Genomic DNA, 18,852 nt, shown 5'->3' with positions numbered 1-18,852 from the left:
GGAAGCTTGACCCCAGTGATGTACTGGGTCGTAGGCACTACCCTATGTAGCGCCTTACTGTCAGATGCCGAGCAGTTGCCATACCAAGCGGTGATGCAATCAGTCAGGATGCTCTCGATGGTGCAGCTGTAGAACTTTTTGAGGATCTGGGGACCTATGCCAAATCTTTTCAGGGGGGAAAATGTGTTATCATGCCCTCTTCACAACTGTCTTGGTGTGTTTGGACCATGATAGTTTGTTGGTGATGTGGACACCTTATGTCCTGCAGCTGAGATTTCCCGTCTAGGCTGATGAAGCAGCTTCTATCAACGCTTTTGCTTCCTATTCCTATACGCTAGTCCCTTACAACATCCAAAATGCACTTCATCATCGCCTTCATCCCATCACCTTCTTTTACCTTTGCATCGCACAAAAGATCAGCTGATTCTATCTCTGTCTGTGAGTCTTAATGATATCACATTGCTGTATGTCTCCTATATCGCTGTCCAGTAATGTGCCCTCCAGACCAAAGCTTAGTGAGATATATCTGCACACAACGATGGTCTCCAGTCTAGGAGAAGAGCGAGCTATGTGAGAGAGCTGAGAGGAAAGAGAGCTATGTGGTCTGGTTTGACCTGCCCTGTCCTCCCTACAGTACACAACCAAGGACAGGACAGACTCCCTCTGAAGATGCACATCAGCTGTTGCGGGAAAGAGGCTTGCTGTTCATCACACTCAGTGAGGACCGCGGAGGGATCCACAGAGAGGGCCTTTGTGCAACCAGAGCCCGGTCACATGGAGGCCACATGGCCCTCATGGGAGAGAGGATGTAATTCAAAGTTGACAACAACAACAAGTTGGACTGGGTCAATCACAGATCTCAGACAGACAAAGAGGCCACAGCACTCAGAGGGAGGGGAAGAACAGGACAGCGTTGTAGGATGACATTGGCAACATGTGTCATTACATAGTAATGTGTGACACCAGGGCACCATTACATAGTAATGACACCATTACATAGTAATGACACCAGGGCAGTCCTCAGAAGATTAAAAGGCAATGAGAACAGAAGTGAAGCATTATAAGACACGTTCAGGAGATAAGAGATATTTCCTGAGAACATCCATCTCCCAGAGGTGGTCTATGCTCCATTACAACAACTGGTCAGCGTGACTGACTTTGAGTCTTCGGGAAGTCGACAAAAAATGTTTACTTTGGCCGCATCCTCATTGTCAAGACGCCACCACCACATTGCAAGAATAACACACCATAGCATCAACTATTTTTACCATCTCAGTTGTTTTTGTGAATGTCTCTATTTAGACTCAGGATGCTGCTCTCCCATTATTTCAACACAAAGCGGTTTACTGCACATCAACAGGAAGTTTGTGACAATGCTCTGCAGAGGACAGACCTATTTATCAGCAGCACAGCCATGATATAAACTACTGGACCTCATCTGTCCGGAGGCACAGCCTGTCCTGCTCCTGCTACACTGACCCCAAGAGAGAATGATTCCCCTAGTATTCACCCCCCCCCCCCCCCCCCCCCCTATTCCTCACAAAACCCTTTTTAGACCATACTGCCGAAGAATGGAAGAGATACAAGAATGTGTGTGTGTGTGTGTGTTTGTGAGTGGATAGACTCCTCAGCTAAAGACCCAGTCATGAGACCTCAATCATGCAGTCACGGGAGTTATATTTGTACATTTGCAGAACGACACCCCCAACAGCTCCACTGAGATGGAGGAATATTGTGAAGTCTAGAATATGCTGCACACACACACACATTACACAGTATAACCGACATACTTGAGAAGTGAACAGTGAGGATGGTTGTGTAATGGGCTTCCTGGGGCGCTTTGTGAGATTTGAGGAGGGAATTCAAATCCTTCATAAAATGTCTCCAAACCTCTTAGGGATGTGCGTGCTTGAGCAGCTCTCTCTACGTCTCTTATCGTTATTCTACGACCTGCTTGGCTATCCGTGACACGCTCAGAGGTTAGAGGAGGGACAAGTCATGAAAATGAGGTCTCAGTTCAGCAAACTCCCATCTATGACCATGATAAAACCCCCAGCCCAGTCAAAGTATCTGAGCCTCCCCTGCTAGGGGCCTTGACCCTGGGGTCAGCAGATACAGAGTCCTCCTTCATGCATTGGGGGCCACTCTCGGACAAAGACCACTTCGGCTCTTACATCTCTATTCATATCTCCATAATAGCATATGATTTCACCCTGTCTCTATGTGAGAGAGAGAGCTGTTGGTCAGGCTGGTCTCAGCAGGCATTCCAGTGTGTGAGACAGACAGTGTTAGGTTGTCAGGCCTTATGAGCAGCAGAAGACTGGGGGCTTTGTCTTTGTGGCCCAGGGTATTTATAGGAGTGTGCCATGTGCACAGCTGTGAGAGGGGTCTTAATCCAGACACACTCGATGAATCCTCGACGATAACCACCAAATTACTGTACCTGAAAATATGTACAACTCTATCAGAATTGACCTACCATGTGCAGTGGCTTTTGGTGTATATTATATAAGTAGGACCCAGTTTTTCCAAGTCGGGTAACGTGTTCAGGAGAAGAAGAAAGAAAAAAGCTGGGCCCCAGGTACACAGACTGTAATGGTAAGATTCAGACGGAAATACCTTTTTCATGCCCCACAGAATTCTATACGGTAACATTCTGCAGTAGATCACACTCTGTATACATTCCTAAATCAACAAGCACTATACTGTTTATCCAAAGCCCTCATCCTGTGAGACATCCCTTGTCCACTTTTACCTCTGAGTTCAATTCGACTCCACTCCAACTTTGATGTGTTTTTACATACATATGTATTGATGTGTCCCAAGTGAGTGTGAACTTCTCTCAGCGCTCAGTGCATAGGTGGAGACCTTTTGAGTTAGGCTTCTTTTATTTGGACAAGGAGAACATGAATCACATATTTATTCTAATGGGACTTATGGTGCACTCTAAAAAACCTAACTGAAACATTTGGATTTGAAAGGACAGCAGGTGCAGGCACTTAACTGAAAAATGTAAAGATCTACATTTAAGGTGCGGTTTGTCCCTTGTGTGATCTAAATTGATATTGTTTTATGATGACATCATCTATCTTTTCATACGTGTGCAAATCTTTCTAAAAACAGAAAATGGACACAATTCAATGGATATCGATCAACAAAGAGGTAAGAATATGTACTGTAGGCTATAAGAATATGTTGAAGGCTAGCTGTATTAGGTGGAGATGACTGAACTGTTCACTTTTGTGTCTGCAGGTATACAGACGAGGAGGCATGTCAATTGCTATTGGTACGTTATGTTATGCTGATCACATTTACCATCCTCCCTTACCTCTTCAATGAATATCCCATAGGCCTCTACATTATGGACAAGGTATACCTTTTTTTCATTCGCATTCACCACAAAAACCAAGGTATGAATACTGTCGTGTGCATGTTTTGTTAATCATCTGTATAATTACTATTTTTTGGGGGATTCACTGACTTCACCCTCCCTACACCTCTGATGAATATAACAGGAAACCTGTACGATAACCATGCACTGCAAAATCATTCTGGCTGTGGACAAGGAGAACATCAACACATTAACATCAACACACCAGAGGATATACCCATTGGGTGTGGGTCTCTGCTGGGAGTTTACCTCATATTTAGATTTTTTTTATTCAGCTTTGCCACTAAAATCATAATAAACACTGAGAACTAAAATATTGTGTTAGTTTGTTATTGTCATGCGTATTATTATTATTATTAATAATGATAATAATAATAATAGGGGTGTAGCTAAAAAGATGAACCCCAAAAGGTTCTCCAAAAAGTTATTTGAGGATACATTGAAAGGGTTCTGTCACACCCTGCCCATAGAGAGCCCTTGTTTCTCTATGGTGTAGTAGGTCAGGGCGTGACGAGGGGGTGTTCTATTTTAAAATTTCTATGTTGGTGTTTTGGTTTGGTTCACAATTACAGGCAGCTGGTAATCGTTGCCTCTAAATGGGGATCATATTTAGGTAGCATTTTCCCACCTGTGTTTGTGGGGTATTTTCTGTGTTAGTGTGTTTGAGCACTATGTCGTCACGGTCTTTGTAAGTTTTGTTATTTTGTTTCTAGTTTCACTTTGTATTAAAGATGTGGAACTCAATTCACGCTGCGCCTTGGTCCGCTCATTTCATGACAGAATATCCCAACAACAAAGGACCAAGCAGCATGAAAATGAGGTAAGGAAGTTTTGGACTTGGGAGGACATGAGAGGACACGAGACCCTTCCTTGGCGGGAGTCGCCAAGGAGTATGGAAGGACAGCGACAACGCCGGGGACCACGGCCACAGAAACCCCAAGATTTTTGGGGGGAGGGGGCACATGGAGCTGGCGGTCAAGCAGCGGAGAGTGCCAGAGCCTGTTTGGGAGTCGGAGGAGGAATTTGATGAAAGATTCCCGGATAGAGGTGGTAGCAATGAGAATGATGCCGTACAGGCGTGCTGAAGAGCGTGACACCGGTCCGGTGCCATCTGCACCGGTTTCACGCATCTGGCCTCCAGTGCGCCTTCCCAGTCCGGTACGTCCTGTGCCAGCTTCCCGCACTAGCCCTGAAGTGTGTGTCACCAGTCCTGTGCAGGATCCACGCACCAGGTATCCAGTGCGTCTCCCCAGTCCGGTACGTCCTGTGCCTCCTCCTCGCACTCGCCCTGAAGTCCGTGTCACCAGTTCGGTGCCACCTGTGCCGGCTCCACGCATCAGGCCTCCAGTGCGCCTCCCCAGTCCGGTACGTCCTGTGCCTCCTCCCCGCACTCTCCCTAAAGTGCGTGTCACCAGTCCGGTGCTACCTGTGCCGGTTTCACAGTCCGGAACCTCCAGGCGACGTTTCACAGTCCGGAACCTCCCGGCGACGTTTCACAGTCCGGAACCTCCCGGCGACGTTTCACAGTCCGGAACCTCCCGGTGACGTTTCACACTCCGGAACCTCCCGCAACGGTCTACTGTCCGGAACCTCCCGCGACGGTCCACAGTCCGGAACCTACAGCGACGTCAACGGTCCGGATCTTCCAGGCAAGGCGTCCAGTCCTGTTCCAGGGCGGGAGTCTTCCTCTGCGCCGGTGTCCAGTCCAGGCACAGCGTCCAGTCCTGCTCCATGGCCGGAGCTTTCTTCTGCGCTGGTGCACAGTCCGGGCACGGTGTACAACCCAGCTCCATGGCTGGAGCCCTTCTCTGCGCCGATGCCCAGTCCTGGCACGTCATTCAGCCCGGTGCCATGGTCGGATCCGGGGTCTGGGGGGGCTACGACCCGCACCGGAGCCGCCACCGACACTAGTCACCCCCCCTAACCCTCCCATTTGGTTTCAGGTTTTGCGCCCGGAGTCCGCACCTTTGGGGGAGGGGGGGTACTGTCGTGACGAGGGGGTGTTCTATTTAAAAATGTCTATGTTGGTGTTTTGGTTTGGTTCCCAATTCGAGGCAGCTGGTAATCGTTGCCTCTAATTGGGGATCATATTTAGGTAGCATTTTCCCACCTGTGTTTGTGGGGTATTTTCTGTGTTAGTGTGTTTGAGCACTACGTCGTCACGGTCTTTGTAAGTTTTGTTATTTTGTTTCTAGTTTCACTTTGTATTAAAGATGTGGAACTCAATTCACGCTGCGCCTTGGTCCGCTCATTTCCAAAATCGTGACGGGTTCTTCGAAGAACTTATAGGGTTCCCCCACAGTTTCAATTTTAAGGACCCCTAACGGATACTCCAGGAACTTTTTTTTTTTAGAGTGTGGGAGTGATTGTTTTGTTATTAATGTTTTCCATATGTTAATGACTGGACCTCTCAAAAGGTCTTCCAAAGAGGAACAATAAGCCTTTGAGCGCAGAGCAAGTTCAAATCAAAAACAATATCATGGATCACGTACACATATTTTACAGATGTTATCACAGGTGTAACGAAATGCTTATGTTTCTAGCTCCAACAGTGTGGTAACAACTAACAATACACACGTATCTCAAATCATTCAAAGAAAGGAATTAAGAAATATCAGAACGATCAATGTCAGAGTCAGGAATATAAATATCTATGTATTTAGGTGGTGTGTATAGACAGTATATGAATAGAAAATGTGAGTACAGCAGTAGTTATATAGCATGGTGTGTATAGACAGTATGACAGTATATGAATAGAAAAGGTGAGTACAGCAGTAGTTATATAGCATGGTGTGTATGGACAGTATATCAATAAAAAAGGTGAGTACAGCAGTAGTTATATAGCATGGTGTGTATAGACAGTATATGAATAGAAAAGATGAGTACAGCAGTAGGTACAGTACCTTCAGAAGGTATCCACACCCCTTGACTTTTTCCACATTTTGTTGTGTTACAGCCTGAATTTTACATGGGTTCAATTGAGAAATGTCAAAGTGGAATTATGTTTTGAGAAATGTTTACAAATGAATAAAAAAGCCTATATTAGTTCAGGAGTAAACATGTGCTTAACAAGTAACTGTTGCATGGACTCACTCTGTGTGCAATAATAGTGTTTAACATGATTTGTGAATGACTACCTCATCTCTGTACCTCATACATACAATTATCTGTAAGATCCCTCACTCGCGCCGTGAATTTCAAACACAGATTCAACCACAAAGACCAGGGATGTTTTCCAATGCCTCACAAAGGGCACCTATTGCAGATATTGAATATCCCTTTAAGGATGGTGAAGTTAATAATCACACTTTGGATGGTGTATCAATACAACCAGTCACTACAAAGATACAGATGTCCTTCCTAACTCAGTTTGCAGAAAGGAAGGAAACCGCTCAGGAATTTCACCATGAGGCCAATGGTGACTTTAAAACAGTTACAGAGTTTAATGGCTGTTATAGGAGAAAAACTGAGGATGTATCAACAACATTGTAGTTACATCACAATACTAACCTAAATGACAGTGAAAAGAAGGAAGCTTGTACAGAATAAAAATATTTGAAAACGTGCATCCTGTTTGCAATAAGGCACTAAAGTAAAACAGCAAAAAATGTGGAGAATAAAATTTACTTTATGTCCTGAATACAAAGCATTATGTTTGGGTAAAATACAACACAACACATCACTGAGTACCACTCTTCATATTTTCAGGCATGGTGGTGGCTGCATCATGTTATGGTTATGCTTGTCATCGGAAAGGACTAGGGAGTTTTTTAGGATACAAATAAACAGAACAGAGCTAAGCACAGGCAAAAACCTGGTTCAATCTGCTTCAATAACATCAAACACAAGGCCAAGTATACACTGGAGTTGTTTACCAAGACGACATATGGCAAGACTTGAAAATGGTTGTCTGGCAATGACCAGCAACCAATTTGACAGAGCTTAAATCATTTAAAAATATTGTACAATCCAGGTTTGCAAAGCTCTTAGAAACTTACCCAGAAAGACTCACAGCTGTAATCACTGCCTAAGGTGATTCTAACATGTATTGACTCAGGGGTGTGAATACTTATGTAAATGAGATATTTCTGGATGTAATTTTCAATACATTTAAAAAAAAATCTAAAAACATGTTTTCACTTTGTCATTCTGGGGTATTATGGGGTATTAAATATATATTTAATCCATTTTGAATTCAGTCTGTAAGACAACAAAATGTGGAATAATTTAAGAGGTATGAATAATTTCTAGAATACAGTATATATACACTGAGTATACCAAACATTAGGAACATCGTAAAACTGGCAGTATGGTATGTCAGCGTAGATGCGCCCGGCCCGCCACAGGAGTAACTAGAGAGCGATGGGACGAGGACATCCCGACCGGCCAAACCCTCCCCTAACCTGGACGAACGTTGGGCCAATTGTGCGCCGCCTCATGGGGGGCCGCACAGCCCTCCATGTGCTCGCCAGAGGTAGCCTGACTGCCATTAGGTACCGAGATGAGATCCTCAGACCCCTTGTGAGACCATATGCTGACACATGCACATTTGTGGCCTGCTGGAGGTCATTTTGCAGGGCTCTGGCAGTGCACCTCCTTGCACTAAGGCGGAGGTACCGGTCCTGCTGCTGGGTTGTTGCCCTCCTACGGCCTCATCCACGTCTCCTGATGTACTGGCCTGTCTCCTGGTAGCGCCTGCATGCTCTGGACACTACGCTGACAGACACAGCAAACCTTTTTGCCACAGTTCGCATTGATGTGCCATCCTGGATGAACTGCACTACCTGAGCCACTTGTGTGGGTTGTAGACTCTGTCTCATGCTACCACTAGAGTGAGAGCACCGCCAGCATTCAAAAGTGACCAAAACATCAGCCAGGAAGCATAGGAACTGAGAAGTGGTCTGTGGTCACCACCTGCAGAATCACTCCTGTTTTGGGGGGTGTCTTGCTAATCGCCTATAATTTCCACCTTTTGTCTATTCCATTCGCACAACAGCATGTGAAATTTATTGTCAATCAGTGTTGCTTCCTAAGTGGACAGTTTGATTTCACAGAAGTGTGATTGACTTGGAGTTACATTGTGTTGTTTAAGTGTTCCCTTTATTTTTTTGAGCAGTGTAGAAACACAACACATAGAATGCCCACCCCAACTCACGCCCTGACCAACTAAACACATACAAAACAACAGAAAACAGGTCAGGAACGTGACAGGGCGCATGTCTTTCTTGTGTTATTATATAAAACAACGGTTGTTGATGTGTACAGCTATATTTCAGATACGTTTGTACGTTTGAACCTTGTTTTATTAGGGCTCTAGTTATATTTTAAATGTCCCACCAGGCATGTCATCCTGGAGCCGAGCCTGAATGTACAGATGCAGCAACAGGAAATGTGATTTATTATGTAGATTATAATGAATGGCCATTTTTTGCAAATCAAGTCTGACATTTTACAGTAGAAATTACAAACTTTAGAAGCCTTTTTGAACCTCAAATACAGTACAAGTTTGCATTTCCCGCTGTGCAGGAAAATTCCTGCAACAACAGAATGATCAAATGAAGATATGGCATCTGTATTCCCTGTGAATCTGGTGATGTTTTCTTTCCCTTTTCAGAGAAATTTGTCATTCAAAGTTGCTTGCCTTATTTCCTGTTAAACCATGTTAAAGTACCAGGTTTTGCCCTTTTTAAAGTTTGCTGGTCTCTTGTGTTTATTATTATTTATAAATGAATCACAATATATATTTTTTTGTAATTTGGGTAGACAACCGATAATGAAAATGAATTGTGTGGTCATCTTCACAAATCAAGCCAGTCCTCCATGAAAGCAATTCAATTTGTACTTCTCTTGGGTGGAAGCAACCTAATGCTTGCACCCAACTCTCCTTGAATAATTGCATCTCTCTGCGAGGGCTATCTCTATGGTGCAATGGTCATATGAAGACTTTTCCTACAATCCCAAAACGTGGATGGCGAAATGGGCTAGTGACCAAAATATTGTGAAAACCCTAATAAAATAATACAATTATAAGCCATTCCATGGCAGTCATGCATTTTTCAATAAAAATATGAGAAAACATCTCTATATGTAGTGTGATTAGGGACATTTACCATTAAACCCAACTTTATTACCATTGCAAAATACTACAGTGTGTGTTTGAGTCTTTTACCATAGAAGACCATTAGAGAACATAACATTGAAACCATTAGAACTGCTGTAGCCTAATGGTTTGCTTCTTCACCAGGAATGGTCTAACTAATCCAGATCTTTTTTAAAGGAATAAACCACACACAACACACGGGCCGTTTCCTGGACAGAGTTTTTTCTAAGAGAAGAAAAAACTGAATTGCTTTCATGGAGGACATCACGAGATTCACAGGGAATACATTATATAGTATGAAAAAGCAATACTCCAAGCCACAGCTCCATACTACTTGTCAGACATAGAGAACTGATACTATATACTGGTTTTTGGTGTGGGGAGCCTGTGGGTGGCTTGTTTTCCATTTAATTGGATTCCTCATGTCTTATTCAATGGTAGGAAGAAGTTTGGTCCAAATCGGATGTTTGGTACTATATTTATTGAATATTATATGAATCCTATAAATTAAAATAGCCAATTTGGGTGCAATCAATTAGCTTAATTTCTCAGAGTTCAAGTTATATTTCAACAAAATAATATTTTAAACAATTTCAGCACAATCTGAGACGTGGATGTCGAAATCCTCTTTCTTGTGCTTTTTGAGGTGGAAAAACCCTGTGGGAACAGAATGTGGGCCAAACACAAATGTGCAAAGACAGTACAGGGAATGTACTGTAGCTAGAACATACCATTGCAAAGCACATTAGATATGCAACATGTACTGTAGGTCACTGAGCAATGTGTGTCTTTGTGCTATGGCTGCCTATTTTGTGAATGAGTTATTAAGAGGGAGAGAAATTAAAATAATTTCCATTCAGCTGTGCATGTAAACACACACACATACAGGCATGCTCGCATGCATGCGCTCTCTCAAACACACACACGCACACACACACACACACACACACACACACACACACACACACACACACACACACACACACACACACACACACACACACACACACACACACACACACACACACACACACACACACACACACACACACACAGTGGCTAGAAACAAACAGCATGCATGGTAATGAGTGTTCTTTCCTGGTGTTTGTTGGGGCACAAGACGGACTGCCTTCCTGGATGCAGAGTAAGGTAGTTAGTTTTCACTCCAGTCATAAATAGTAATCCCAGCGGCCTGGCCTTCAACTAGGCTTTCGACTAGCAGAGCACAGAGGACAGGAGGTAGTGAGAGGAAGGGAAAAACTAGGAAACACTGATAAAGGTCAAGGTCCATGACAAAGATGCAGAGTAGGGGGAGAGGTGCACAGCATTCATAATAACACAGAAAAAAAATACAACTGTTTTCTACTAACTAGGTCTTACCTTTTTCTATTCAAATGATATTCAAACTAGATCAAGAAGTAATACCTTTGTATCTACATGGAGATAATAATGTTGTATTATTATGTGTAGGCTTTTGAAACTTCAATTGATTTTATTTTCTAGTCATTAAAAACATTCTTATAGTGCTCTGCTAAAAAATAAATGAACATTTAGGAAATAAATAATTCATTTCTCCCTCCACCACAAAATACAGTGTATTGCTATGCGCAGAGATGATGCAGAGGCAAGCCAACAAGGCGCGCTTCCACATCACATACTCCAGCTCAGCTTCCCACGGGGACTCTGTTAGCATCATATTGCATCACCCCGCTGAAACTAGATGAATTAATCCGTGTTCAACTCACACAGTATCAATGCACCGACTTTACATTACTGCGATATGACATAGCCTAAATCACACTAATATATCATGTCAGTAACAGGGAGATAGGGATAGAGATATGTCCAAACTTTCCTTCAATAGTTACCAATACTAGTTTTCGCTATTCATTGCAAGCCATTATGGTAGAAATAGGACCGTTACTTACAGTTATCGCTACTGGTATCCATGTGTGTTTTCCAAGCCGGTTTTTCTTTCGCATTCATTGATTTTGGCCGAGTTTGCGATGCATTACACGATTTATCCCCCATGCGTGGCGTAAAGTGACACAGAAATGAGGCACAGCTGCGAATTCACCTCATCTGCTCGCGCTCACAGGGACCTAAGCGAATATAGAGCGAATCCTATTGGCTACTGTGCTACTACACACGATGACATCACCTTTGCACAATCAACACAGACATTTATCCACATGTAAACTGAATTTATTTAAATACAATATATACATCATTTATTAGGCAGTAGGTCTGACAGGGAAATAAATAATAAGCAGATTGCTTTGTACAGTTACAAAATGAAAACATCAATGTAAAAGTCGCCCAAAGCTTTTATAATTAATGTCGATTAAAAGATGAGATTGTGAATTCTGGAAGTACTGTTTGTACATTATTGTTAGTATTGTAAATGTCTATGATATCTTGTGACAAACACACACACACACACACACACACACACACACACACACACACACACACACACACACACACACACACACACACACACACACACACACACACACACACACACACACACACACACACACACACACACACACACAAACTAATCAATAAAACAAACAACCTTTACAAAGATGGCAGTAAGAGTAGTTATACTAAATGACTGCTAGTCAGTATGACTAATATTACAGTCTGATAAAGGCAGTGCTCCCTACACTAACAATCAGAACCATTATTTCCTCTGACACAACCTCATAACAGACCATTCAAATAAAATTGAAAAGAGACAGTTTTGCATGTATATACTAAGAAAGAAAATAATAGGGACAGAAATAAAAGTGGAAACGACAGAAAAACAAAAAGGGACAGAAATGAAGGGGGAAACAACAGGAAAACAAGGGACAGAAATAAAAGGGGAAACAACAGGATAACAAAAGGGACAAAAATAAAAAGGGAAACAATGGGAAAAGAAACAGGAAATAACAAAAAGGGACAGTTTTGCATGTATATAATGTACCAACAATATTGGATAATCTATTTGATAACTACGAGTCACCTCTTCAAAAACCAACAGGAGAATTCTTAGTTCTACTGTATGTACACTATAGTGTAAGCTTTAGCACAGCAACCCTGGTTATCATTTGGGACCGGCGTCAACACAGACCAATCAGGACAATTCCATCAAATCAATTCCACTTCAACATCTACAAAATTCCCTCACCCTGATTCCTTCCTTCCTCACATTGTATTGTTAAGGGAAGATTCCATTCAACCCCTTTGAGTTGTAATCTAATTCAGATCCATACCACTAATTCATCTGTTATTCAGACCTCTGGACACCAATCCCTTCAATCCACTTTCTAAATATGTATTTAGAAGCAGTTCAGATTCCATGTTATTCATTTCTATCTCTATTCATTTTCTCCATCTCTATGTGTTGAGATAGAATCAGGTCAGAAGAGAATCAAGTCTCCCCATGACAAGTCACTCACACTCACTCACCTGTTATCCTAAATACAATCCCAGCTCTAAATACAATCCAATATCCATTTATAACATGATATTCCATTACTGTAAATGACATGTCCTTTGGTTCAATTGAAATTGAGAGTACTAAATAATCCAGAACTCCAATACTTACATTACATTGTTCAGATCCTTTTAATCAATTTAGTATAGTAAATCAATGAACTTTCAGTACGAAGGCAAGAGCCTGGTCTTATACTCACACGGAAACCATTTCTGGAAACATGCATTCAGTCTGTTTATGCATTTTACAAAAATTATTAAAATCATAATTTCTTAACATTATTAATATTACTTTGGCTTTTCAGTAAACATACAATATAATCCACTCATTTAATTCAACGGTAGGCTACCACACTATATCAATCTAGCCTTTCGCTCCGAGGTGAACCCTCGCTCTATAAAGAAATCAAGTTTTAGTCTCACTGTTTAAAAAAAAAAACGGCGGTGAATGAAACAATATATTTCGAGTAAAGAAAGCAAAGACAATGCAAATCTGGTAGCACGTTCTGTTTGCTGGTGTTCTCTTTCCTGCTTGACCATAATCCAATGTCTCAGAGCTTTCCAAACCCGCAACCTAGAAGAGGCTTCAAAGATGCTATAACCTCATGACACGACAGCCATGAACTATAGTTAAACTCGCAATAATAAAACAAACACATAATACTGAAAGCATTAGGCAGAACTAGCATGGTCTAGACCTCTCTGCAGATGTAGGTTTCCACGGACAGACATAGCTTGGGAGGAGTAGTAGTATGTTAATCCTCTTTCGCCAGAGAGATATTATTGATGTATAGACTCAGACTGGATGGGTTTCTCTGACCCAGAGCATGTGATGGAACCATAGAACCAGAGAATTAAAATGCATTATATGTCTATGGCTAGAACCATGCTGGTTCTAGTTCTGGTTCTGCTGTGTCTCTGGCCAGTGTGGCGGACTATCCAGACTAGTTATTATGGCTCTCAGTGAGGACTTAGGCGTCTCTAACGTTAAGCCCAGCAGGCTGCTACACTGAGCTTCTACACGCCAGTCCATTCAGAACAACCTGACTTGTTTCTTTAGCTCGTTTCTCTTCCACAGTGCCAGCCGGTCAAAGTCAGCCATAGTCATCCTAAACACCCGGTAGAACTCCTCAGGAGACAGGTGGCGCTGGCAGAGAGAGATTAAACATATAGGTTAGTATTGTTGGAGTGACATTGTATTTCTATTTCTGAGATGGTTATGACAATCGACTTGCTCCATAGTACGTAAAGTGAGAGGTTTTCATTACTTGCATGTTTACAAACCTGAGAGAAACTCACCTCTAGTCTGGCTCTGTCCACGTCGTTGGGGGGCTGGTTGCGCCCCCTTACGGTGACTACCAACACGTCATATGGGTAGATCTGAGGGAGGAGTGGCACACTGTGGTTATGAGCAAAACGTTCAACGTGTTTAGATTTTCACACCAGACGCAGACTAAGCAATGGCGCCCATCCTATTGCCAACGACTCAAAGACGTTTGCCCGTGTCATTCATTCATCTGTACTTCCTCTGAAGTACAGATGAATGACTTCCTCTCAGAGCCATAGCAGCAGATCAGTAGGACGACACTCGCACTGTTCCTTTCTTATTGGGCTCAATTTCCTCTTTTCTGTTCTAGAGTTCTCTACTGTCAGCTTGTCTTTGGTTTAGTGATGGTCAGTTTGTTACGGAATTTGCATGACATCTTACCTTGTATTCTGTAGAAAAAGAGAGAAAAAGAACTGATCAGCACATGTATACATATTCTCATTGGTTCTGTATTTTGTATTCAAGTCATGACATTGAAAGGCAAACCCATTTTGCTAACCTCTGATTCCCCAGTTCACTACATTGCTGCTGTCGTACTGGAAATAATCCGCACTCTGGGGCTGAAAGAGACAGACAACAAGTACACTTATTACCCAAAGCCCACATCAAGCCATAGCCACAAGTTATTGGTCTTAAGCTGATTTGGATCCACAGGGCCCATGTTCAACCCCCACACCCTGTGACACCCCCCCCACCCCCCTCATTCATCACACCCCCCACTCTCAGAGAACTGACCCTGTGCAGTCCGTTCCTGCCGTACCCGGGCAACGAGGATGACTTGGCGATGAAGGAGTCTGGAAGTGAGCAAACACAAGCATCCCTGCCGTTCAGCTTGTGAGCTACAACACACCCACACACTGGGTCCCAGCAGAACACAGCACACATCAGTGGAAACACTCAGTGACGGATGGGGCAATTAGCATTTCTAACAGAGAACACATGCAGATCTGTATGAGACAGCAGGGGGCGCTAAGAGCAAACACAACGGAGAATCCCTGTCTTTCTCTCTGTCTTTTTCATTTACGGGCAATGACATTACAAAGAGATGTCAAAGCCTGTATCAAAAGCCATTATGCAGCAGAATATGTACTGTATCTTACATTTTTATTTCATTGTTATTTTTAACCTCTACTATGCAACATGCATGATTTGTAATCCTTGTTGTAAATAATGTATGAGCATAATTGATTTCATTTAAAATGGCATTTGTTGTCATTGTAATGATCCTTGTAATATACATTGTAATAAACATTAATCAATCAATATCAGATGAGTGACATGGCTAAAGAGCTCATCTTGCATACACTGATATAACTGTACTGTGCCCTTGTGATGACCCTCAGCGCTGTACAGACAGACAAGGCACAAGTAGGACACTGAGTCATATCACTCACCACTGCCTGCATTGTAGTGGGATCTGGTGGGAGCTGCAGAGAGAGCGATATATAGGTGGAGACAGACGGAGACAAAGAGAGAAAGACAGAGAGAGTGAGAGAGCGGGGGGGGGGGGGGGTTTGACATGGTTAGATACAGCCTCTGCTTGTAGAGGTGCATGGTTAAGTGTTCTCATCTGATCTCATAAAGATCCTATAACGGTTTCTCAACAGATTCTTAAAAGACCCTCCTGATACAAATCAGTCTTGAATCCAGGGTCATGACAATGATGAAAGATATCAAACACATAGCAGCTGCGGTCCTCAAGTTCGAGAGAAACAATGCTCTAGGAGCTATAGTATGACACAGCTTCTCATGGATTACAGTGAGGATGGAGAGATGGAAGAGGTCTGTATGAACAATGCCACACAAAAATGCCACTGTTTGTCCTAGTAGGACTTAACACATATAACAAAGACTATAACAAGAACACAAGAGATATACAACAAGGAGGACTTAAATAAAAGTGGGTTCAGGGAGATGAACAACCATTTCATCTCCCAACAATATGTGTATTAACGTGTGAGTCCCAAATGGCACCCTATTCCTTATTTACAGTAGCAGTAAACATTTTAGAACACCTACTCATTCTAGGGTTTTTCTTTATTTTTTACTACATTGCAGAATAGTAGTGAAGACATCAAAACTATTAAATAACACTTATCCTCTGCAGCAGAGGTAACTCTGGGTCTTCCATTACTGTGGCGGTCCTCATGTGAGGCAGTTTCATCATAGCGCTTGATGGTTTTTGAGACTGCACTTGAAGAAACTTTCAAAGTTCTTGAAATGTTCCATATTGACTGACCATCATGTCTTAAAGAAATGATGGACTGTTGTTTCTCTTTGCTTATTTGAGCTGTTCTTACCATAATATGGACTTGGTCTTTTACCAAATAGGGCTATCTTCTGTATACTATCTTCTGTATTGGCTCAAATGCATTAAGAAGGAAAGAAATTCCACAAATTCCACTTTTAAGAAGGCACACCTGTTAATTGAAATGCATTCCAGGTGACTACCTCATGAAGCTGGTTGAGAGAATGCCAAGAGTGTGCAAAGCTGTCATCAAGACAAAGGGTGGCTACTTTGAAGAATCTCAAATATAAAATATATTTTGATTTGTTTATCACTTTTTTGGTTACTACATGATTCCATATGTGTTATTTCATAGTTTTGATGTCTTCACTATTATTCTACAATGTAGAAAATAGTAAAAAAATAAAGAAAAACCCTTGAATGAGTAGGTGTTCTAAAATGTTTGACCGGTGGTGTAGTGCATTACTTTTGATCATGGGCCCTGGTCAAAAGTACTGCACAATACAGGGAAAAGGGTGTAATTTGGGACGCAACCCAACAGTCAGGTTAAACACCCAAATCAATGGCTCCTTAAGAAAGCTTTCATTTGCATCACATTAGTCAGTGTGGCTGGCTGGTGCTTTTGCTGGTTGTGTTCTCACTTTCCCCAAAGAGAATGACAACGTCCTTTAAACATGGCGGCAGCTTTAATGACTCATCAATAAAACAGGAAGAGGGACATAAGCCTTCAACTGGAGTGGGGCGGTGGGGGAAGTCATATGTATGTACGCCCTGCAGTGCACAACAAAACGCACATTCTCCTTCTCGCTCTCTCACTCTCGTTTCCACACCCTAACATGTAAACATACACTTAATGTGATGAGTAAGGAGGAGATAGGAGAGAGGAGGCTCGATGTAAGTGTGCACATCCTTCATCAGAGCAGCCAGAAACACATGGTTACCTACGACACAGTCTCAGCGAGGATGTGGGACTGATTGACATCTCCAGCAGAGCACCGTTTCCTCCCTGCTCTGCTCTCTACCTGCCTGTGCGTTATCACTTGAGATGAGAGATGATAAACTGACATGATAGATAAATAGGGTCAGTTGGTCGCAGTTTATCAGATTTCTCTCCCGTGCTGGCTTCGTATGCAGTTTAATCATGGAGAAATGCTGAAGGCCAAGGTTGTGTGTGTGTGTGTGTGTGTGTGTGTGTGTGTTGGGATGCGCAGCATTGTGGATGTCTTGCTACAGTGCTTAACAAATCACATAAAATGTTACATGGACCCTTTTTGAATGACTAACCATTCCTCTGTCCCCCATACATACAACATCTGCAACGTCCCTCAGTCAACTATTGAATTTCAAGCACAGATTCAACTACAAAGACCAGAGAGCTTTTCAAAAGCCCCATAAAGAAGGGCAGTGATTGGCAGATGGGTAACAATAAGAAATCCAACATTAACTATCTCTTTAAGCATGGTCAAGTTAATACATACGCTGTGGATTATATATTAAACCACCCAGACACAAAGACGCAGTTGTCCTTCTGAACTAAGCTGCAGGACGGGAATGAAACTGCTCAGGGATGTTACCATGAGGCCATCGGTGATTTTAAAACAGCTACAGAGTTGTTTTGATGGTAGAAAACTTAAGATGGATCAACAACATTGTAGTGATTCCAAAATAATAACTTAAACGACTGAGTGAAAAGAAGAATACAAATACACAGAATACAAATATTACAAAGCATGCATCTTGTATGCAACAAGGCACTACATTTATACTGCAAAAAACAACAAAGGAATAAACTTTTTTGCCTAAATGCACAGCCTTATGTTTGGGGCAAATCACTGAGTAAGTGCCTCCTTATTTTCAAGTATGGTGATTGCTGCGTCATGGTATGGGAATGTTTGTCATCGGCAACTACTGTGGAGTTTTTCAGGATAAAAAGGAAACGGGATGGAGCTAAGCACAGGCAAAATCCTAGAGGAAAACCTGGTTCAGTCAGCTTTCCACCAGACACTGGGAGACAAATTCACCTTTCAGCAGGACAACAACCTAAAACACAAGGCCACATCTACACTGGAGTTGCTAAACAAGAAGACAGTGAATGTTACAGTTTTGGCTTGAATATGCTTGAAAATCTATGGTAAGACTTGAAAATTGCTGTCTCGACATGATCCCCAACATCTTCATAGAGCTTGAAGAATTTAGAAAATAATATTGTGAAAATATTGCACAATCCAGGTGTGCAAAGCTCTTTAAGACTTATCCAAGAAGACTCACAGCTGTAATCAGTGCCAAAGGTATTTCTAACA

General features: G+C 42.3%; 2 protein-coding genes across 18 annotated transcripts in view; both read right to left on the bottom strand.

Annotated features, from left to right (window-relative positions):
• Positions 1 to 11,615, bottom strand: part of LOC129821585 (actin filament-associated protein 1-like 1) — a 36,308-nt gene extending 24,693 nt beyond the window's left edge. For all 5 annotated transcript variants that reach the window (XM_055879240.1, XM_055879251.1, XM_055879246.1 and 2 more), the window contains exon 1: positions 11,420 to 11,615. In XM_055879240.1, the coding sequence (XP_055735215.1) occupies positions 11,420 to 11,522 (103 nt within the window). In that variant the 5' untranslated portion in view covers positions 11,523 to 11,615. The remainder of the gene's footprint in view (positions 1 to 11,419) is intronic.
• A 59-nt stretch (positions 11,616 to 11,674) lies between these two features.
• Positions 11,675 to 18,852, bottom strand: part of LOC129821658 (actin-binding LIM protein 3-like) — a 105,765-nt gene continuing 98,587 nt past the window's right edge. For 10 of the 13 annotated variants that reach the window (XM_055879259.1, XM_055879278.1, XM_055879284.1 and 7 more), the window contains 3 exons: positions 15,699 to 15,731; positions 15,040 to 15,161; positions 14,314 to 14,864 (listed from right to left, as the gene is read on the bottom strand). In XM_055879259.1, coding sequence (XP_055735234.1) covers positions 14,799 to 14,864; positions 15,040 to 15,161; positions 15,699 to 15,731 — 221 coding nt within the window. In that variant the 3' untranslated portion in view covers positions 14,314 to 14,798. Of the gene's footprint in view, positions 14,125 to 14,276; positions 14,865 to 15,039; positions 15,162 to 15,698; positions 15,732 to 18,852 lie in introns of those variants that run through there. The other 3 variants (XM_055879320.1, XR_008754395.1, XM_055879279.1) reach the window with 3 other exon arrangements.

Source organism: Salvelinus fontinalis, chromosome 2 (assembly GCF_029448725.1).
Source record: "Salvelinus fontinalis isolate EN_2023a chromosome 2, ASM2944872v1, whole genome shotgun sequence".
Classification (NCBI taxonomy): Eukaryota; Metazoa; Chordata; class Actinopteri; order Salmoniformes; family Salmonidae; genus Salvelinus; species Salvelinus fontinalis.
Note: the sequence above shows the minus strand (reverse complement) of the source record. Positions and strands in the feature narration are given on the sequence as shown.